This window comes from Dipteris shenzhenensis, chromosome 18, assembly GCF_047967505.1.
Source record: "Dipteris shenzhenensis isolate YYH24624 ecotype China chromosome 18, Dip_SZ_1.0, whole genome shotgun sequence".
NCBI lineage: Eukaryota > Viridiplantae > Streptophyta > Polypodiopsida > Gleicheniales > Dipteridaceae > Dipteris > Dipteris shenzhenensis.
Genome location: NC_141613.1, coordinates 44271084 through 44294521, shown reverse-complemented (window position 1 = coordinate 44294521; position 23438 = coordinate 44271084). Strand labels below are relative to the sequence as shown.

Below are 23438 nucleotides of genomic sequence, written 5' to 3'. Positions count from 1 at the left end.
GGCACATCATGCGGAAGGAAAGCAGGTTCCCTACTAAGCAGGTTTTCGAAGTCTGACCTGTTGGGGCAAGGTACCAGTCAAGAGCGCCCTTTTTTTGGGGGCTCTTCATCGACGTGTAGGATTGGGATTGACCTCGATCTCCCGACAGTAGGCTATGCGAGGTTACGGGTTGAGATTTATCTCTCCACCTCTGATGTTATTAGTTAGTACTTTATTTTTTTGAATGGAGTATTACTCCTTTCAGCAAAAATTGAAGGCACAATAAGCTTTAAAGGTAACAATTCTTCTAAGCATAACTCATATACCCTCAATCTGGTGAAAAGCTCACCATTTTTAGTCAATTTCCCCGTGCAAACATACAAATCCCTCAGTGCTTGGTGAGTTGATCCATTTACTTGATAAAGATATATAGACTCTCATCATTTATCAAAGCGATCAAAGTCTCAGCACACCGCCAAAACTCCCTTCGATCACGTAGCCAATTGTCTTTGATTGGTCAATGGAGCTTGCCCCAACATAACATGTTGAATGCATGCAGAAACGACCGCCTCATCCAATAGACATGCAGCACCACATATCTCCAGCCAATCAAGGTCCATATTATCACGTGAACCATGCATTCTACAGCCAATCAAGGTCCATATTATCATGTGAACCATGCATCCTAAGAAACCTGTCACAGGAAAGCCCCCCCATGAGGGGTTCAGCCAACAAACTTGTGTTTCTCTCTCACACAATCCGAAATGAAAGCTTAACCCTCACATAAAGTATTACATGAAATAATAGAAGAGCTTGCAACCTGAATTGTTACAGAAATTATATTTCTGAAAGCAATCTATTATCGTCCAAATCATATCATTTTGATTCGATGTAGTAGGAAAACCTGTTATGAAATCCATAGATATTTGTTCCCAAGGTTGCGCAGGAATAGGCAAAGGCATAAGCAATCCTGGGATCTTTCCTTTGTAACTCTTGATCTTCTGACAAGTGATGCATTCGGCTACAAACTTAGCCACATCTTTTCTTATAGTAGGCCAATGGAATTCTCTTGCTATCACTTGCAAAGTGGCAGTCATTCCCCTATGTCCCATATATGGTGGTTGGTGCATTTCCCCCATTACAATTTGTCTAAAGGGTCGAGTGATGCATAATTTCTTTTGATAAAAGAGGTATCCATCATTGCATGAATAGTCCAACATAGGATTCCAATTGTTATTTTCTAATTTGTTCCATATATCAGAGAAGTCTGGATCCCCTTGATAAGAATTCTTCATACCTTCAAAAGGCTGGGTCTCTACAGCAGTAATGTGATTAATACTTGGCTTTCTGCTAAGAGCATCAGCAACTACATTTTCCTTTCCAGGTTGATACTGAATCATGGGCTGAAAACTCTGTATAAATGATGCCCACTTGATGTGTCTATCGGATATTAGTGGCTGAGTCAACAAATGCTTGATACTTTGCTGATCGGTTTTGATAAGAAACTCAGCTCCCATCAAATAATGTTTCCACATTCGTAAAGCATGCACAACAGAGCGGTTAATTCTTTATCATATGTACTGTAATTGCATTCCGCTGGTTTTAATTTTCGGCTCTCATATGCTATTGGATGTCCATCTTGCATAAGTACAGCTCCAATTCCATATCCACTAGCATCGGTTACAACTACAAAGAATGGTCTAGAAAAATCGGGTAATTGCAACATAGGAGCTTGTGTGAGAGCTTCTTTCAAAGCTGTAAAAGATTTATCTTGACGCTCAGTCCATAAGAAATGCTTGGTATGCAATGTATGCAAAATTCTTGACGAACTTTCTATGAAAGCTACACAATCCCAAGAATGATCTTAATTCATGTATGTCTCGGGGTTTAGGCCATGTGACTATGCACTCTTCTTTGGATCTACTCGAATCCCAATGTGACCGAAATACTCTATCTAATCTTGAAAGAAACTGCTCTTTTCAAGATTTATGTACAATTGATTTTCTTTCAAGAGTGAAAAGACTAGCTTTAGATGTTCCTTATACTCCTCAACATCTATGCTAAACACCAGAATATCATAGAAAAATACTACCACTCAATCTTGGTGTTTAAGAAGGATTCTGTTCATCATTCTACTAAAAGTAGCTGGAGCATTAGTTAGCCCAAGAGGCATAACTAGAAACTCATAATGTTCCGTTTGAGTTCTAAAGGCAGTCTTGTATATATCCTCTTTTATCATACGAACTTGATGATAGCCAGATTTGAGATCTATCTTACTGAAGACCTTGGCCCCTTTCAATTTGTCCAAAAGATCATCAATCCTAGGGATTGGATATTTATTCTTCACTGTGATTTTGTTCAGTGCACGATAGTCTATGCACATTCGGTAGGTTCCATTTTTCTTTTTGACAATAAGACAGGTGCTCCATAAGGAGAACTACTGGGTCTTATCAATCCTCTCTCTATCAGTTCCTCCACTTGCTTTTGTATTTCCTTTTGCTCTAGCTGGTTGACTCTATAAGGAGCTTTGCAAGGTGGAGTATTGCCCTGTAGGATTTCTATCCTATGATCTTCAAGTCGAGAACATGGTAGTCCAGGCGGTAAATCCTCTAAGAAACAATCAGAAAATTGAGAAAGAAATTTTTGGTGCGTAGGCTTAGTGTTTGGTTGAGTAGCCGTTACCGTATTCACCAAAATAAGATCTTCAAGTCGAGAACATGGTAGTCCAGGCGGTAAATCCTCTAAGAAACAATCAAAAATTTGAGAAAGAAATTTTTGGTGCGTAGGCTTAGTGTTTGGCTGAGTAGCCGTTACCGTATTCACCAAAATAAGATATGTCTTCTTACATTTTCTAATTGCTCTTTCTAATTGCTCTTTTGGCTTGTGTGTGGTTGAGTAAAGGACTGTCCTCAGATTTCATTGAGCTTTTCAGACATATTTCTTGTCTGTCCTTCTCAATCCACATCTGATGTGAATCGTAATCTATCTTAGGATTGTATTGATGCCTCCATGGCATTCCTAAGATGATGTCCACTCCCTGTAGGGGTGCCACTAGAAAGTCTCGTGTATCCTTGTAGGGTTTCATTGAGATTTCAAGATTCTTAACTTCTCTAGTGCAATTGTATTTTGTTTTGGTAAAAGCAGCTTTGACCTTATAATTAGATGGAAAAGACTCTAGGTTTAGCTTTGCTAAGGTTCTTTCCGAAATGAAATCATGAGCGTAGAGGGTACAAACTCCCCCTTTGCCTCAAACTCATCCAAGTCTACCAATGCTAAAAATGAATTCCTACGAGACACCTTTGGTGCAGGAGTGCGAAGAAGTCCTACGGATGGAGGAGTGGAACCCATAACCCCCTTACCTCTATCGGGTGTAGATAGAAGTGGAAGAGAGGGAGGGGGATGTTGCATGAACTTGGCCACGACTTTGGGATTTTTAAGTCATGGGTCTCTACTATAAGGATCTCCCTAGGTGAGCGCTCCTGCACATGAACACCTGAAGGGGCAGGAGCAGTCTCATCTGCACATGAAACCAGGACATGAATGTCTCCTACCTGAAGAGACGGGTCCGCGGTGCCATCAGTGGTAGCCTGAGGTGGAACTAGCTTCCCAACTCTGACAGACACCCAACGGGGGATGACATAAACATGACGTGCTGATTGTCTTGTCCGCACTAAAGAAGCACCAGGATGAGAGGCTGAAGGTCCTGGTTGCACTGAAGAAGTACCAATTTGAGAGGCTAGTTTGGCTATGAAGTCGAAGGTCCAGCAGCGCGGGAAGAGGTAGGAGCTGGTCGTGAGAATGGTCCAAGCCGGGTGGAGCTATGAGGCGCACCCATGGACCTTTTAGGTCTTTTCTTATTTCTTTTCCTTGGGCAACCTCTAGCAAAGTGCCCAAACGTCTGCAAATCCTACACTGATCCTGTCTCCTTGCAATCTCGACTCTCTGTCTGAAGAAGGAGCCATCCGGACGTTGAAGCTTAATGTGGTCATCCGAGATGTTAGGGTCAGAGACAATGACCCTAACACGCAGTACTCCATCCGACCTAACTGCCTCTGCTACTAAGGAAGGCATCCCAGGGAGAGAGGGGATCTCAGTAACCATCCTAAAGGCGCCTCCAATGGAATGCAAAAGTCGATGGTACACTTGAGGAAAGCCGGGAAATACGATGAAGAGTGACGTCATGCGGCTATCCTTCTCGACAGGATCAAACCCCAACGAGAAAGGGGTCAAAAAAATCCTCCTGGACCTAGCTAGGTATAGGGGCCTCCCAAGTTCAAGTTGTTATAATGTGGGAATCTTTTTTAACCCTTCTTGCGCTAGGTGGATAGTTTTTATCATATTCCTTAAACGAATCCCTTGTAAAGATCATTTTAGCATCTATAGATCAAGTTAGAAGCTTGGCATTGGTTCTAGAGGTTGTATCTTTATGAGTGGAAAAATTCTATATCTTAATGTTGGAGGCATCTCAATCCTTTGCTTATTCGTATGAAGGCTTAAGGGTACTTGAGGGATATACATTGGCGCAGTATATTTTCTAGAGCATTCTTCCAAGTTTGTTTCCCTATGTCTTTGTAAGTGTATTTCCTCATTATCCTCATATGATCCTTGAGATGCACTAGAAAGAGAACATGCTCTGCAGCTCATTGTTAGAAACATGGTGAGAGTGAGAGAGAGAGATAGGCTAGGGAGTGAAGAAATGATACACAAATGTAGAAACCTTGGAAGGCTTTCATTCATTCATCATCATCAAATGAGACAAGTGAAGTACAAGCCTTTTATAGGCTACACACTCACACTTACACCAAGTGCATATGGGATAAGTCCCATGATGACATGTGGCACTCACACATGACTCACACATGAACTAGTACTAGATCTCCTAGTACAACACATCACACATCACATCTCACACACTCTTTGGCTATGATATCTTTAATACTCATTGTGTCGGAAGTGGGCTTCATTGCTTTGGTGTTTGTTTTAGGTAGTAAGGTAGGGTTCTATATTTGTCTCTTTAAGTATTAAATAGATTTGGGGCTAAAAATTTAAGATGGCATCTTGAATTTTTTGACATATCATAATCTTGTGAATGCTATGTCTTTGATGTGTTGAACAAACATTATTGATAACTTTCATGTTTTACAAATTTATTTGCAGATGGCAGTAGAAGCATTGTAAATGAGGAACAAGTAGAAGATGGATTGATACAACCACTGCTGGAACCTAGTAGAGATGAAAAGGATGACGATGAGGAGGAGGATGATGTAGACCTAGAGAGTAGTGAAGATGCAGAAGATTCAAATAAGCCAGCAACGTCATTTATGGAAGCATACAAGCTTCTTACCACTCCTGTGAAGGTTTTCATCTTCCATTCTTTTCCCGCCCAAGGTGTTGAGGTCACTTGTCTGACGTACTGTTTTCTTGGCTTTGATTTCTTCTCTTCATTTTATTTTTTGTGGGTGCAGGTGCAATTGTTGATTTACTTCATGTTGAAGTACGCCATGGAAATTTTACTTTCAGAATCCAGTGTGGTAACAGCATACTATTTCGACTGGACCACCCGTGCTGTAGCACTATTTCTTGCATTGCTGGGATTGACCGTTCTCCCAGTGAATTTCCTAGTAGGAAGCTACATCAGCAACTTATTTGAAGATAGGTGAGTTTGAACTCTTTGTATTTACATCTATTTTTTGTGCCTCCAAGATTTGTTAAACTTTATGCTCCCACCACCTCTTTCTCTCTCTCTCTCTCATGTTTACTTATCTCACTGTTTCCAGAACTGCATATAACCACTACTTGTTATTCATGCTGTGGAATAGATGACTGCATTTTGTTGTTATTGTTGATACTTGAATTTCCACTATTACATTGTATCATGTTTGGGATAGGATCTCCCTTCTTCCCCTTCCTCTTGTATCTCACACACTTAAGCACCCATTTTCCTACTTTACATGCATGGGCACATGTATAACCGTATGTACACATGGACGTGCAACACCTGCCTGCACGCCCAACCACCTGTTAGAACATGAAGTCAAGTGTGAGTGTGTCTTAGAGTCCTGGTGTTGTGTGGGTGTGAATGTGTCTAGTAGGTGAGCAATTAGTGCCACCTCCTAGTTTTAGGGGTGTGAGAAGATAAAGTTGCCCAGCCTATAAATGAGGCTCTTGTACTTGCTTATGATTTTTTATTATAAAAAACTCAATCTCAATCTTGTACATTGTGCCTCATCCCGTCTCCATCATGTGGTTGCCTATCTCTCTCCCTGTTCCTAGTTCCTTCATGTGTTCCTGGTTCCTTCATGTGGTATCAGAGCTGAGGCTTTCCCTAGCTCCCCTTCACGTTGCCCATCAACATTCTTGGAGGAGAACGAATCTGCTCCTCTTGCTGGTCTCTTCCTCCATGACAATGAAGCTGCTAGCTTCTTGAAGACTGACGCTGTTGTTGCTGGAGATCTATGCCACTTCTATCTCACACGGATGTGATCTGATAGTCACTAGCTAAATCAAAAATCGACAGCCATTGATTATGAAGCGGTTGCAAAATGTTCCTAACCTGCTGGAAGATCACATGAAGACTTGCCTTGGGGGTTGAGAGTTGTGTGACATACTATTGCCTGCTATTGATGATACGCCATCACTCTTGAACTTGCACGTGGAGGATTCTGCCATCGCTCAGATCTGTGTGGTCATTTGGAGGATCTCCCATTGTTTTTTTTTCTTGCACCTGGGATGAACGTTGTTTAGCTGATCGATACCATTTGAACATTGTTTCAAGGTGCCAGTTCATAGATAGTTGTGATGCTTCAAAATAAACATCGGCGGATTCAAGCGGGCTGCCTCTGGCGATGAGAAGAAAATAGGCGATGATCTTGTGACACCCGGGCGACAAAATTCAGATATCATGGCTACTCTATCATCTCCAGTTAATCGTCTCCTCCAGCGTTTCATTTCTGAGAAAATGTTGCTCTTGACAAGTTGACGCTTTCCTGAAGCATTCTCTACTTGCAATGACCTGCAACTGATTACCTTGGGCTTCTTGTTTTCTGAAATTTCCCTTTCTCCAATAGTGAGGAAAATTTGATGCACTAGCTCCTCACTTTTTGGGGCTTCACTGAAAACAGAATCGAAGCATCCAACATGTGAAAAATTGGGGCATTCGTGAAATTAGTACACATTCATCTCTGAATTGTACAATTGTTTGGGGATTTTGCTGCATTAAACAAAATTGACCACATTTGAGGCCGCTTACTCAACATTGGTAGCCACCAGCCCGACATTTTGAGAGTCATGCTGTGATTTCCCTTGGTAGCTACTCCCATGGACATCATCGACTTTAGCTTTGCGGGGCATTCTCGCCATGCGCTTCATCGACATACTTCATCGACACAGGGATGTGCACACTTGTGCAGGCAGCTACTTGGGGAACATCTCTCATCCTGAGGGATCTACATTTTTAATTCCTTTATTTACTTTGTGTGATTTGGGTCCTCTGCCCGGGTTGTCCCCCACAATGAATGTAATGAAGTGTTATTGAGTGTCATTGAGTCCATAAGGTTCTCAGCCTTGGATTGTCCTCCTAAAATGATGTAATCTTTGCTATTTTTTCATGTTTGACTCCCTACCATTCTGTTCTGGAGTCAGGAGGGGGATGTATTGTGGGAGCCATGTATTGGCGTCGATGGGTCTTTTTTATCAGACCTGGCATATGAGTTCCAAGATGTTGGTGCATTGGTCTCCTAGACCTCTGAGTTGGTCATACATCCATACTGAGACATGAGCCTCTGAGTTATGTTGGGATGTAAAGCCATGAGAGTGCTCAGTTCGACCTCTGAACCATGCTCAAACTTCAGCCTCTGAGTTAGCATGGGAGCCATGTCTAGTTCTGACATTGCACATATTAGTGGACTCGGTCATTGTCATGTTTTGTTCTTGGTTCCATTCCAGTAGTCTCTCACCTTTCCTTCATGGGGGGGTGTCAGAACATGAAGTCAAGTGTGATTGTGTCCTAGAGTCCAGTTGTGTGGGTGTGAATGTGTCTAGTAGGTGAGCAATTAGTGCCACCTCCTAGTGCTGGCCAGCCTATAAATGAGGCTCTTGTACTTGCTTATGATTAATTTAAAAAAAAAAAGCTCAATCTCAATCTTGTGCATTGTGTCTCATCCTATCTCCATCATGTAATTGCCTCTCTCTCTCTCTCTCCCTGTTCCTAGTTCCTTCACCACCCACCCACACCATCACGCCCGCATGCATAATATGTTTGTGCACACGTGTGTGTGTGCGCTCTCTCTCTCTCTCTCTCTCTCTCTCTCTCTCTCTCTCTCTTTCCACCCTCCCATCTTCGGGAGGAGCTTTCATGTACTTGTGATATTGTATTGCCCAGGTCCCATAGGCCGGTTTTGGTCTTCAGAGGACGATAATATATTCTTCTTCTTCTTCTTCTTCTCTGTGTGTGTGTGTGTGTGTGTGTGTGTCTATGTGTCTATCTATATATAGATAGACACATAGACACACAGAGAGAGAGAGAGAGAGAGAGAGAGAGAGAGAGAGAGAGAGAGAGAGAGAGATATTAACGTCTGCAAGAGGCCTCGCAGGCCTATGAGACAAAGTGCGAATCCAAGAAGTACCTCATACAAGCCACTGAGGGCTGAAGCAAAGGGTTCACTAAGACCCTTGTTGAGAACTAAAAGCTGAAAACTGAAAGCAAAAGCTAAAACGCTAACATGCTCAGCTAGTGAACAAAATATTAGAGTAGCGAAGCAATAGGAGCGTGTCAGGCGCTCAAGGCTAGCACTCCTAGTACATGCTGAGGTTTCATATATCCGGGTAACCTGGTGGCACTCTGATGAGATGTAAGCAGCTCTCGTATCTGTGTCTATCGAGCTGTCTCGCAACGTGGGAGAGGGCATGGTTCTTTGGAACACAGAGGCGGCTCTATTGGGATTCTAGCAGGTACCACGGTGTGAGACCACTCTCTTGAGTACTTCACTTAGATCAGCCCCGCCGAGGTCTTCCCCAGAAGGGGGTCCTCATTCCAGAGGACCTCTTGCAGGACAAGGAGATCCACTAGGTTATGGCATGGAATTGGAAGCAGTCATAGGCGACACTGTGCGAGGGCTGGGCTTCGTGAGTGGCCGATGCGATCCAGAGGAGGAGTGAGGAGTTGAGGCTCACGCCTGAGGCAGAGGACTCTATAGGAGCATGAGCGGGCTTTGAGGAGAGACCTCGCCTCCATAGAGCGGCTCAAGGAGAAGGACCCAGGTTCTCAGTGGCTTAGCAACGACAGGTTTGAGAGCGCTCGCCTTGAGGTTCAGGACACAGAGATTTGGAGGGCTGAGTTCTCCTATCACTCTTTTTGGGCCCGGTGGGTAGAGCAAGGGGACAGGATGACGAAGCAGTTTTTTGAGACCTTTGGGTGTCGATCGGCAGGCACACAGTTGTAGTGTCTCCGAGATCCACAGGGCATCATGCACACTCACCCGCAGGATATATTAGACCTGACCACAAGTTTTTACAGTTAGCTGTTTCAGACGGAGAGGATGACTCCAGCTGGTCTTGTGGCCCGAGAGGTAGTTTGGGATCACGTTCCGAAGTAGTCTTGTAGGATTTATGCAACAGATTGGAGGAGCCTTTCACGGATGTGGAGCTCTGGGAAGCCCTCAATGCTCTTCCAACTTAAAAGTGTCCTGGCGAGGATGGCTTGACTTCGGCCTTCTTCCGGAACTTCTAGGAGATTATCTCCACCCCTTTCCGACTAGCTTGCCAAGATATATTTGATACGGGCTCCCTCCCTCAGTCCTTGAGCAAGGGGTGGATTTGTTTGAACCCGAAGGGGAGATAGGTCAGACATTCGGCAGTGGAGACTAATCACTCTGCTTGATATTGCATACAAGATCCTCGCCAAGGTCTTGTGCTTGCGGTTACGGCCCCATCTTACTGACATCATCCACGACACACAGACCGGGTTCGTCCAAGAGCGCAGCATCCTGGACAACATCTTCACGTTCTGGGAGGTAGTGGATTGGTCCAGGGAGGAGTCACAGCCACTGGCCGTCCTTCTCTTGGATTTTGAGAAGGCCTACGACAGCGTGGAGTGATCCTTCCTGGAGTTTACTATGTAGAGATTGGGTTTCTCAGATAGATGGGTGAGAGGAGTTTCCGCGCTTTATGTGGGAAGCTCTAGCCAGATGCTTATCGGAGGACACGGGCAAGGCCTTTCCTCTCTCTCGCTCTGTCCGCCAGGGCTGCCCACTCGCTCCCTTCCTCTTCTTGTTCGTGGCAGAGGCTTTGGGCTATTACTTGAGATCATAGGTGGCGGGCCTCACAGGGTTGAGGCTCACAATCAGACAAGAGGAGGAGTTGCTTGACTTTGAGCTTGTAGATGACACACCCTTGTATGTTGAGGGCACCACAGTGACTTTGGAGAGAGTCAGGGGAGCCCTGGCTATTTACTGCGAGGCCTTGGGCGCGCGGATCAAGTATCCATCTGAAGCCAAAGTCACTCCCCCACTCACGAATCTCATGTGTCTCCTCACAGCCTGTGAAGAAACCTATGCACTTTGTCCACCGTGGGGCCAGACAACAAGATACCTCGGATGCCAGGTTGGTATTGACATTAGAGTAGAGCAACAGATCGCCCCGGTCCTTGAGAGTGTTTGGGGCAAGCTTCTCTACTAGAGCTCGGCCAAACTCTCCCTAGCAGGTCGTGCCTTAGTGGCAAACCAGGTCCTTGCCATGGCCTGTTATATTGCGTCCTGCCGGTGTTTTCACTGAGGATGCATTGGGCAGCTCCAACGGTTGGTTCGGAACTTCCTTTGGGCAAGCTCAAACAGCACGAGGAATACTAGAGCCCGGGTCGCTTGGCAGACGGTGATCATGCAGCAGACACTGGGAGGCTTGGGTATCATTGATCCAGAGATGCAATAGTAGAGCCCTCCTGGGCAAGTTGGTTGTTCGCGGCCTCACCCGAGGTGTAGAGCCTTGGAAGCTCCTCTTATAGTGAGGGCTTCTCAGGAACACGCCACGCACTGGGAGGCAATGGCAGCTTTCACATAGATGGATCTTCTCAAAGACCCCCCTTATGGGGAAGGGTTCCCCCGTGAGGAGGAGCCTTCACAGGGTCTGGCAGAGACTAGTAGGGGGTCTCATTCGTGCTCCGCCCAGATGCAGAGAGGAGTTTGAGCGTCAGCCCCTTACGTGGTACCTAGAGATCTGAGATCAGGAGGGGCATATGCTCAGAAAACGGACTCACATTGGTCAAGCATAGTGGGACGGTGGTCCGGCTGGGTCTTTTGATAGATGGAGCAGATTTATCCATGGAGGCAAAGGTGAGGCTGGACGTCGTAGCGCATCTGCGAGGGGCAAGGCATCGGATGAGAGAGATTGACCTAGCTATCCCTAAGTCCTGGTGGGAGGGACTTCACGTATGGAGGGACAGCAAATGGTTGGGGCAGTTTTCTCGTACTGGTGTCCCCTTTAGGATGATGATGCATTGAGGCTGCACGCACCCCGACTTATTCCGCTGCTCACTATTATTCTTGAGAGCCAATATGTGCAGTGGACATCTACTGAAGTTGCAATACAGAAAAAACAAAACATTCATGACTTCTAAAAGATCTAAGAGAGAGCTGAGATATGATTGAGATATAGAGCTGAGAAGTGAGCTGTGCAAAACTGCAAAAGAGAACTTCAAAGAGCTGCTGAAGCAGTACCCAAACCTTACTCCGTTTGTTGCTGGTCCGAATCCACAACTGCTGTGCTGCGTATACACGTTCCAGAAAGGCTGAAATGAGGGCCAAAAGCTGAGGCTGATCAGGGCCAGATCTGAAAGTTTTTAGGAGCTGCACACAAGGGGCTGGAAGGGAGCTATTGGAGTGCTAAAGGCTAGGGGAGCAGAGTCAATATTGCAAGAAGCTTGGTCATTACATTGCTGAGTGCCAGAAAAGGATTGCCAATGAGAAAAAGAGGCAAGGCACAAGTAGTAATTATGTGGCACCAGCTGAAAATGCCAATGCTTAACCTACTCAAACTTTTTTTTTTCAAAGAAAGGAACCTTCTATTAATGCTTGAAAGACTTCATACAAAACAACAGCCCCGAAGGTGCTGACTATGGGAAAAACCAGAAAAGGCTGAAAGAAAAGACCGGCCTGTTCCAGAGAAACCCAGCTCACTGCCTATGGGATATCTGGTACTAGGGCTAACAGCCAGGTGGGGGGACTATACAACCAACAAATCCCTTGCCGAGTGAAGATGTAGAAAACTCATACAGGAGGCCAAGCCTTGAAGAATCGACACGCCTCTCGATAGTCGCCCTGGAGCCTAGAGTCCCACGCTCCCAGGTGGAGCGTAGAGTGTATATGATATCTTGCCAGATGGCGACCAGGGTAGCCGAGGGTGGAACCAAATGCTCACTCATCACGAGATTGCAATGAGGCACTTAAATGTTCCACACCATGATACTAGCTACCACCTCCCAAACGCTGTCCTTTGGAGGAGCAGGAGGAGCTAAGCTATCAGGAGGGACTACCTCATGGAGCGCTAGCCTCTGAATGCTCTGACCCTATATCTAGTAGACTGTGGAGATTTGGAACGAGTGCCCTCCCTTAGTCTACCAGGCCACCATCCCCCAGGTGTAGTCCCTATGAAGACTCTGCATACGGGTCATGATCTTAAGGGCTCCCATCTAGATCCTTCTTGCGCTACGACAGCTCCAAAGTCAGTGCGGGATCATCTCCAGGAAACCAGTAGAGCAAAAATGGCATTGCCCCTCCACTCGCATCTGCTCCAACCATGGTCCGATGGGCAAGCCTCCGTGGGCGGCTATCCAGAAGAAGTAGGATATCTTCCTCGGTCGCAAACTGGACCATAATCGCGTCCAAAACCTGGAACAGACATCCCAGGGCACTCTTTGAGCCACCCAATACCTCTTCCTTGAGGGGGTCCACCTCGAAGAGTCCATCTGAAGCCTCCTGCCAATCCGTGTGATGTAGGAAAAGAAGGGCACCTTGTCCATCTACTCGGCAAGGCCGCCCTGGAGGGCCAGAACTACTCTCCCAGGGATCCCACAGGACCTCCCTCAAGGGTCTACCCTCCCACAGCCAGAGGCACCATCTGGGGGCATCCTGCTGTGAAATACTGGGAGGGTCAATGTGCCACTCCTTCCCCAAACGTCCCACCACTCTGATCATTTGCCAGTGATTACCTCTGCTTGCTTAGGATGATGACATATTGGATGCCAAAATATGTGTGTGGTGGTATACAGGTCACTCACTACATTGTAGGTCCATTCAATTGATTTTGCAAGTTTATCATTCATTCAATGAAATGCAAGAGTTAAAGAAGCGAGTTGGAATGTGACAGTGGTTTAATCAACTTAACAGTCTCTCAACATGGTTGACGGACCAAAGGAGCAACGTTTTCCTTAAGAAGCACAAATAAGGCATACCTTATGAGTAAAGATAAATGCTAAAACTTTGTATTTCTTGCTTCCATCTGTCATAGAGGATTCTGTATCTGTAGACTAAAGGTTGTGGTAACTGTGAAAAACAGCGTACTGGAGCTTGGCATGAGGCCACTGACATAGAATCTGCATATCCTGCTATTCCCTGCAGTAACGTGAACCGGTGTATTATCTGAATTTCAAATCGCGCACTGAAATGTAGGTGTGATACTAATTCGCATGAAAAAGCTGCACTGTTTGCACCACATTTACATGATGAGGCTGTTGAATTTAATGTGTATTGTCTCTGAATAACATACAGAGTGTGATCATACACTCAAGTGCCTGAATTTTTTACATACCTGCAGACAAATTCTACTTGCGACACAGGTCATCACCTGCTTAGGAATAATTATTTGTTTTGTGGGACCGTTTCCTTATTCAGTCGGTCAATATGTCAGTGGAGCCTTGATTACATTCGTTTCAGCAGAGGTTCTTGAAGGCAAGTGTTTTAAGTTCTGCCTCTCCCCTTCATTATATTTTTGCTTTATAGTGGGAAGAATAAATTGGCATTGACTGTATACAGCATAAAGCTGTTGTTAAATAATAACTGAGTTTTTTTACTGACAGATGACCAAAATTTCTTTTCCAAAGTTGCTTTAGTACTCATTATTTCTGTAACACAAGAATAATTGACTTCAGAATCCAAATTGATGTCGTGCATATAGAAATGGTAATCAGGAAAAAGGTGGTATATTTTTCAAAATTGTGCGCACCATGTATGTTTTGAATGCACAAAGAGACCTTAAATTCCCAAGAGCACCCAGCAAGGGCAGATCTAGGTCAGCATCTACCTCGATTACAAGCTATACAAATTAGCTTGCAGAAATTGAAAGAGGATGATCTTTGAGCAATCTTGCTATAGAGTCCATCTGTTGGCCAGGCATGGAATACTGTGAAAATAACTATCTCGATGACCAAGGAGTCGTCAGTGCTTTGTTGGATGAGGAGCATCGAGCAAGTGGATGAGAATGGCGGCATAAAGGTGAAAATGTTTTGTTAGCTAAACGAATGGATACAATGTTATTAAGTGTACATATTGTGGTAACGATGGACGTGTACATATTGTGGTAACGATGGACGTGCAGAGTAGTGCTACACAGCAAGTTCTTTGATGAGCGAGAATGGAAAAAGAAGAAGAAAACGTGGTTCGAATTCGAACATGTAGCAGAAGAAGAAATAGTAGAGAAGGCAAGGGCATGAACATATGCGAAGAAGATGGACATTACAATCCCAATTGTGATGGCAGCAAGGCTTATCAGCATGATGATTTGGATTTTTAGGGTACCGTGAGTGCATGGCTATGTTAGTTTGCATAAGCTAGGTTAGTACGCATGAAATACAAGACACAGAAGACATCATAGCCAGGCCAGCGTGTAAGAAGGCCTGAGAGAAGATTGCAACCTCTTGAGGAGGGGTTGAACAGCTCGTCTTGGAATCTAGGGGGAAGCTGACCTTTATACTTTAGTCAAGCGGTGCGATCACTCCTGGATTAAGCTATGATGTAAGGTAGCACAAAGTATTGAGCCTGCATGCCATTGCAAAAAATCTAGTCTTGGGATAATACCACCTCTTGGGATAAGGCAGCACAAAGTAGTGAGCCTGCATGCCATGGCAACAAATCTAGTCTTGGGATAAGACCATGGTTGGCTTTAGGGCCCTCACCTTATGGATTGGTATGATGGTATCAATAGTCCTTGGTAGTGGGAAAGATAAGAGTGTATAACTCCATTAAAAAGTCAAAAAGTCTATCAACCATGTGCGATGTACTCCATCTGGAAATCTTAAGTTATTAAGATTTCCATTATGAAGTTTTAGGATTTCATTGGTATTTCCGTTATGTTAAGGACAAAAGCTGAGGCAGTTATCATGATATTGATAGCGCTACTAGATCAAGGATGTTATCTAAAGCACGTGCATGCTTGTTCCCAATGTTTGGGTCTGTGAAGGGTGGTGCCCTTCATCACTAGCAATCTCTACCAAGAGTCATGAGACTTTTCTCGAAAGAAGTTGGAGAAGTTTCTCCTTGTTTTTGTCCATAAAAACCCATTACGTATTAAAGCTTCGTTGGTAACTCTAGACTATTGCTTTTGGTCTAATGTTGAGAAGCTCTTGAGAATCAATTATTGTTTGTGCCTGGGTCCCCTAGATCTTTAGTCTCTAAGATCTTCATAGAGTGTATTTACGATTCTGGATCCTCAACAGAAGCACTTGACTCCCCCAAGATCAGTACATACCCTCTAGGAAGTCTCTCTTTCCTATGTGGGGGTGTCGGTTGCTTTGATGCCAAAAAAAAAAACCAAATTGATTTCTGTAAAAAAGACTAGAAACAACACCGGTGACTTGCAATCTTCTCCTCCGCCTCTTAACTCACATCTTATACAAAAGATGGAGCTCGAGCTGCTCTCCATGAGCTGCTGCTGAGCCGCCGCGCCCCCCCTGGCTGCCTCGCCCCTTCCGCCCCCCTCTGCAGCCCCTTGCCCTCCCCGCCGCACTCCACCTCTGCTGCCTCCCCCTCCCCTGCCAGCCCCGCCCGCTTCGCCCCGTCACCTCTGCCTCCCATCACCTCTGCCACTCTGCCTCCCGTCACCTCCACCTCCGCAACCCGTGACCTCTGTCTCTTCCGTCTCCTACTTCCTCGTCCCCTCCCCCGCCTCCTCTCCGCTCCCTTGCCTTCTCCTTTCCTCCTCTCCTTCTACCCTCCCTCCTTCTCTCCTCCCCCCCTTCTTTCCCCTGCTCCCTTCTTCTTTTCTGCCACCCACCACTACTTCCACCTCCTTGTCTTCTCGTCCCCCCTCCTCTTCCGCCTTCCGCCGTCCCCCCCTCGCCCTCCTTGCCCCCCTCCTTCCACCACTTTCATTTGTGCCCTCTCCCTCCTTCACCCCGCCTCGTCTGCGCCTCCCCCTCTGACGTCCTTCCTCACCATTCCTTTTTTATTCTTCCTCCCTGCAGCGGGAGAATTTGTGCTTGTTAAGGCGAAAGGAAACCTTGGTGGTGACCCTTGGTTACCCTTGGTTTGGCCAGAGGGGCTCTATGGCAACACCCTCGAATCCCACAGCTGCTAAGGTTCTTCTTTCCCCAGCTAACAAGCGGCAGTTCAGTCCCTCCAGGACAAGGCGCTCGTGGGCAGAATTGTGGGCCTTACGCCTATAAGGAGACATGTGTGAGAGTGGATCCAGGCGAGCTAAGCATTAGAAGGTGACCACATCCAGGAGGTCACCATCTATGAAAGAGGCATATTCCTCATTCAGCTGAGCTCCCCTGACACTGCCCCGATACTTGTGGAGCAGAGCCCCATTGTCCTTGGTCCGCATCTAGTGTACCTCTTTCCTTGGTATCATGGCTTTACAGTGGAGGACATGGAAACGACACACCATGTTTCCCGTTTTCTGGTTACGCTCCGTGGTTACGCTCCGCTTCCCAGGGCTCCCCAAGGAGTATCGAGCCATTCTCCCCTCCATTGTTTGGGCATTTGGCACCGTGCTCGAGTCCCCGCTAGAGTCGGCCACCTCAATGGTAGCAGTCTGCAGATGACGGGGTCTCTAGGATCAGATTGGTGGTTGAGAGCCTATAGTCACTCCCAAAGTTGATCCTCCTAGAGACCTTCGAAGGGGGCACACTTGCCAACGAGTGGAGATTTCTGGGTTACTAGGCCAGTGTCTTCGGTGTAGACAGATGGTTCACCTAGCCAGACATTGCCCCTATTGCCATGGCTGAGTGCCTCCCCCCCACCCCCGCAAAGTAGGCAGAGCCAGCAGACCAGAGTCCCGCATCCCCTCAGACAAGAGCAACATGAGTCTGAGACCCCCTGGGTGACCCCCCCAGAAGGGGACTGGACCCAGGTTAAAAAGCAAAAGAAACCAAGCAAACAGGGTCACAAGCGCCGCAGAAAGAGGGCTAGACGTAGAGAGAGAGAGACAAGGTTTTCTGCGAGGCACCCGAGGAGGAGCAGCAGCAGCAGGTATCACGACCAAACTCCAAACTCAGCCAAGACCACGATTCGATGAATACAAAATAATAGGGGATGGCACAATGAATAACCGCCCAACCAGTTCTCTGGTTCAGCAAGCTCGTCCCAAAATCTAACACGTGAGAAGTACCTGCATGCTGAATACCAAAGTCCACAATTCCCTAGATGGATCTAGTATGCCACATGTCTACATTTGAGGGCATCTCCTCAATGCATCATTTACCCCTTTCTTGGGATATCATTGAAATCATTTGTCCCTAGGCACATTTAATGCATTTAGACCGCTTAGCCTTAGATCCACCTAGTCTTATGCCAAGTCACCCTCACCAAGGACCTTGACCTTGATTCCTTTTTGATCATTTACGTAAAGCATTGATCCTTTAAAGGAAAATGTCGACTGACCCTTCCAAGGTCATGTTGCCTCAACTTAAGCATAACATTCCTTCCCTCTTCAAGCATTAGCGTCCTCAATGATAAAGTCTGGGAACACTCTCCGTAACTGGTATATGGATTCCCAGGTAGCTTTTGATAGAGGTAAACCATGCCATGCAACTAACACCGTGGGTATCTTCCGATTGCGTACTTGCATTGTTCCTCGGTCCAGGATTCTTGTTGGTTTGCGTCTCGCATTATCCTCTATCTCCTGAAACAAAAACATGAAACACTGGGTGTACCTTACAACCCTGTGGTAATTCTAATTTATAGGCTACCTTGCCTATTCTTTTTAGAATTAATCACGGCCCACAATATTGGGGTGATAACTTAGCACACTCTTTTGCAGTCAAAGACATGAGTGCGAAGGAACTCTAAGAAAAACTTTTTCTCCTTCCTTAAATTCTCTAACGGATCTGTTTTCATCTACATACGCCTTAGCTCTATCCATAGCTTGGCGGATGTTAGCTCTCGCAAGTGCTAGCATCTCCCGCATCTGAACCACAAAGTTCGCGGCACTAGGCACTTTCTGAGGTACTCCAACTATAGTTGGATTCGTTGGTCTATAACCATAGTTTAGCTCAAATGGACTGAACCTTGTAGAGGAATGTTTTCTATCATTGTAGGCAAATTCTAACAATGGCAACCATTTGTCCCACGTATGTTGCCTCAATGAAACATATGCTCTAAGCATATCCTCTAAAATTTGGTTGATTCTTTCTGTCTGACCATCCGTTTCTGGACCACTACTCATTCCTAACTCAGTCCTTAGTGTCTCAAACACTGTAGTCCAAAAATGACTGGTAAACTTGACATTCTTTCTAACACTATGGATTTGGGTAATCCATGCAAACGAAATATATGTTTAATAAACAAATCCGCCACTTGCGGGGCACTAACAGACTCGGTCAAACTCTAAGGGATAGGGCAAGTTAGTATCGCAACCACTTTCTTTGGATCCATTTCTACCCCTCAGAAGTAATAATGAATCTTAAATATTCAAGTCTTATCATACACAGTACAATTTTTTTTTAAATTTACATAAAGACTGGCTTTCCTCAAAGCATTGAGCACTATTCTTAAGTGTTCGTGATGCTCAGCAATACTTTTGCTGAACACAAGAATATCATCAATAAAATGTACTACAAACTTTTCGATATACGGACGCAGTAAATCGTTCATAAGCATGACGAATATAGTTGGAGCATTGGTAAGTTCAAACGGCATTACCAAAAACTCATAATGTCCAAACCTGCTTCTAAAAGCGGTTTTATGCACATGCTCGGCTCTAATACGGATCTGATGGTAGCCACATTTAAGATCTATCTTATTGAAAATTACGGCCCCATGTAACGCATCTAGCAAATCATCGATCTGAGCCATCGGATACCTGTGATTAATAATGATATTATTCAATGCTCTGTAATCTATACAGAGGCGAAAAGTATCATCTTTTTTTTTTAAAAATATCATTGGCGAAGCAAAAGGTGAGAAACTGGGTTGAATCTGCCCCATCTTGAGATATTCTTCCAGTTGTCTTCGTACCTCTGCTTCTTCGGTAAAACTTAACCTATAGAGAGGTCTATTTACAGATTCTATCCCCGGGATTAGTTCAATCTTATGTTAAACATTCCGCTCTGGAGGTAACCCATAAGATAACTCATCCCTAAAACAATCAGAGAACTCCTGTGCTATTTGATCAGCCAACTTGACCATCTCTCCATTTTGGTAACATCAGTGCTAGCCGAAGGACCATCAATCGGCTCTATCGATACTGTACAAAGAAACAAAAACTCTTCTTGACCTTTTCGAACTTCCATCATGGAAACCAACGGTCCTTGAGGTATATCTTTTTCACCTCGCAAGACATACAGCACATCATTTATCTTGAATTGATAAATTTGTTTTTTCCAATCTATGTTTGCATGAGCAAGCTTTGTCATTTCAAAATCAAGCTTCTCAGCATAGTCCTGAATTCGAAGTTTCAACTGGGTAACCCTTTGGTCCCATACTTCAGTTGAACTTTCGTTTGCCATTCTAACTGTATATGCATAGTCAGATGGGCTAGTCTATAATTTCAGCCTCTTTACAAGCTTGGATTTAATTACATTGTGCGTTGATGCAGAGTCAAACAACACAATGACATCATGATTAGCTACTTGTCCCTTCATCTTAATTAAGTATGTATCGTTAAAGGCTGTATATCCCGTTGCCGCGGGCTTTGACAGGACATTATCAGGTGCACTAGTTGCATCTGTTCTGCTCTGGGACTTTCCTCCATTTCCATGTCGCATTCTGAGATTACCATCTCAGCCATCCGACAATCCTTGTTTCGTGGACAATCTTTCCACTGATGAGCTTGAAGGCATCCAAAACACAAGCCTTCTTTCCTCGCTTTTTCTCTTTGCTCTAGGTTCAAAGAAGACTTCGACCAAGCTCGGGCTGTCATTGGTGTTACTTTTCTTTTCATTCCAATGGTGGTACTTGGTTTAGGAGTCTCAACTAGCTTCGCCTGCTTGGCCTGACCACTAGGCTATGAGGCACTCCCTTTGCTAATCCACTTCTTCTTAAACCCAGTTTTCTTGAGGTACTCATACCGAGTCCCAACCTGCACAAACCCACTTGGTCTGTTGCCTTTGGCATCTTCATAGTTCAAGGCTATGGCAATTGCTTCATCTAGCGTGTTCGCGTACTTAGCCCGAACTTCATCTTGATCAGATCATTCAGTCCAAAGATAAAATCTTTTACCTAGATTGACTGAGGTAGGGGTTCATAAACATTCATTACACTTTCTATGAACTTATTAGTGTATTCTGCCACTGATAAATTTCTCTAACGAAGGTTTCGATACTGATCCCAAGCTCGGGATGCTTTGTCAGGAGATAAGAAGTGTTTTCTACATTCTTTTTTAAACCCCTCCCAAGTAGTGGATGTCACTTCATCTTTTTGTTGTTTTATCCCATTAAACATATGGGTGGCCTCGCGGATTTTCTTCATATCATTCCTAATGGCAAAGGCCTTGTTCCATTTGTGTAACCAGGTCTCTATGATATCGGAACTACGGTCAGACATCCGACCAGAATACTTTTTAGGCCTATAATTGGCAATATTAGGCACCTTAGCCCTCCTAGGCTCGACCGTATGAACATTGGTTTCAGGCTCCATTGGAGATTTACCTTTCTCTTCATGAGATGGTCTAGTAGACATACTATGAACCATTTTCCTGAGCTCGGATTGTCCTATATTTGCTTGTAACTGTTGTGCTAAAATCTGTTGCAAGGAATCCTCCAATAATGTAATTCTACCAGATAGTGTATGGCTTGCTGGGCGCGACACTTGCGGGGTCGGCCGGACTCTCGACTCTACGGGATCAACCCTAGAAGCTTCTTCTTCTACTTCCATTTAGGTCGATGGGTATGTGTGTGTGTTTTTTTTTAAAAAACATCCCTGAATTGAATCTACAATCGAAAGTCCAACTCCCAAAATTACAGCTAATCAGACATATATCAATTGCAAACCAAAACCGCTTTTCCCTATGCTAGGGAAACTCCTACAATCTAAGAAACCTCAAATCCTTTCCAAATCCGTAAATCCAAAAGCATAATCTCGCTCCCAATCCAGCTCACACACCTTGAAACTTTAGAAATTTAGCCACAAAATAAAACAAAGGGAAAAAGGAAATCGAAAGCCCGGTATCTCCACGTGATCAACACACGCCCGACTAGTCTCATGGATGGTGCATCATATGCTAACTGCAATCGTACAGAACTCTTAACAACGATCAACTCTGCCAAGGCTTAGCGAAGTATTTTACTGGGTTCTGATTGCATTTCATAATAGCTCTTAATATCAATTGAAACGATCCATGTAGCTCTTGCTTTAGGGCCTTTCCAACGCCATGCCCGTAACAATGTTTGTGGACGTCTAATGCAGCCTTCAGGTGCGCCATACTTCGTGTACTCAAGATTGTGATCAGGGCAGCCTTTTCGATTGCATTCCTATTTCCTATAGCTTTGTAAAAGTATTTGGCATCACCTTCTGCAACTTTCTCATATCGCCGTTTGTATTAAGGGTGAGGTCTTCTTCGAGGGATCAACTGAACATACAACTGTACGCGAGCCTGATATCCTGCAACTGCGATGACATCCGCAAACACATGACTTCTGCGAGCGCAATATCATCTTTACTCCAACTTTTCAAAGCCTCCTTGATGATCATCGCATCTCTCTCGGCCGGATCAAACATCCAGAGCACAACTGCTTTCTCGAGCTTGGCATGCAGTTCTAATTGCAAGCGTTGCATAGGGTCTTCTTCATATTTCTCAAGGTAAGTCTCACGGATGCTATGACGCTGTGGTTGGTTACAGTGGCAGCTGATATCCAAGACAATTTTCTTGTCACAGCCAATATCTTCAAAGGCAATACGCAAGGCGATGCAATCTGTGTTGTCAGTAAGGCCTTACGACAATGAACCCACGATCTAGCCAATGGCTCTGATACCAAATTATCACAACCAAACTCCAAGCTCAGCCAAGACCACGATTTGATGAATACAAAATAACAGGGGATGGCACAATGAATAACCGCCCAGCCATTTCTCTAGTTCAGCAAGCTCGTCCCAAAATCTAACACGTGAGAAGTACCTGCATGCTGAATACCAAAGCCCACAATTCCCTAGATGGATCTAGTATGCCACATGTCTACATTTGAGGGCATCTCCTCAATGCATCATTTACCCCTCTCTTGGGATATCATTGAAATCATTTGCCCCTAGGCACATTTAATGCATTTAGACCGCTTAGCCTTAGATCCACCTAGTCTTGTGCCAAGTCACCCTCACCAAGGACCTTGACCTTGATTCCTTTTTGATCATTTACGTAAAGCCGAAACAAATATAATACAAACATTGACCCTTTAAAGGAAAATGTTGATTGACCCTTCCGAGGTCATGTTGCCTCAACTTGAGCACAACTTGAGCCCTTACGTGGGGATCCACCTCCCTCAACAAAAGAGGCCACCGCCTGGCCAGATGATCCTCACGTGATGGAGGTTCAGCGTCCACATCCACCCTTGCATCAGTAGCGAGCTCTAGGAGTTTCTGATGAGGCGATGGCGGACGTTAGCCAGGGAGGAGTAGATCCAGAGCATCGGCGCGCATGATCAGCAGGGGAAGCCTATGATCGCCCCTATTCCCCCCCCTCCCCCTCCAGATCCTTGCCCCCCTTCCCCTCCACTCCCCCTCCCCCTAGGTTCCCCTCGCCCCTCCTGCTATAATCACTCTCACCACCTGCCCCCTTTCCTCTACCCCCCCTTCCTCCCTCCCCCGTCGCCCCCCTCTCCACCTCCGTAGCAGGTTCCTCAGCCTGCCTCCCCTCCCCGTCTTCGACACCCCTGCCAGCAGGCAAGGGTAAGACGACGTCCCCTTCTGCTCCCTCATCGCAGCATCAGGCCCATTCGGGGAGGGAGCCAGAGGGCTCGTCCTCCAGTCAGCAATTCCCCACCTACAACCTGGGCGTCCCTTACCACGGGACTTCTGGAGGCTAGGACGGTGGAATTACCTAGA

The 23438-nt window shown here is 45.3% G+C and overlaps 1 protein-coding gene across 3 annotated transcripts in view; it reads left to right on the top strand.

Moving 5' to 3' along the window:
- Positions 1-23438, top strand: part of LOC147891275 (SPX domain-containing membrane protein OsI_21475-like) — a 52551-nt gene that overhangs the window by 10266 nt on the left and 18847 nt on the right. For all 3 annotated transcript variants that reach the window (XM_087389381.1, XM_087389382.1, XM_087389383.1), the window contains 3 exons: positions 5137-5336; positions 5445-5635; positions 13783-13916. In XM_087389381.1, coding sequence (XP_087245507.1) covers positions 5137-5336; positions 5445-5635; positions 13783-13916 — 525 coding nt within the window. The remainder of the gene's footprint in view (positions 1-5136; positions 5337-5444; positions 5636-13782; positions 13917-23438) is intronic.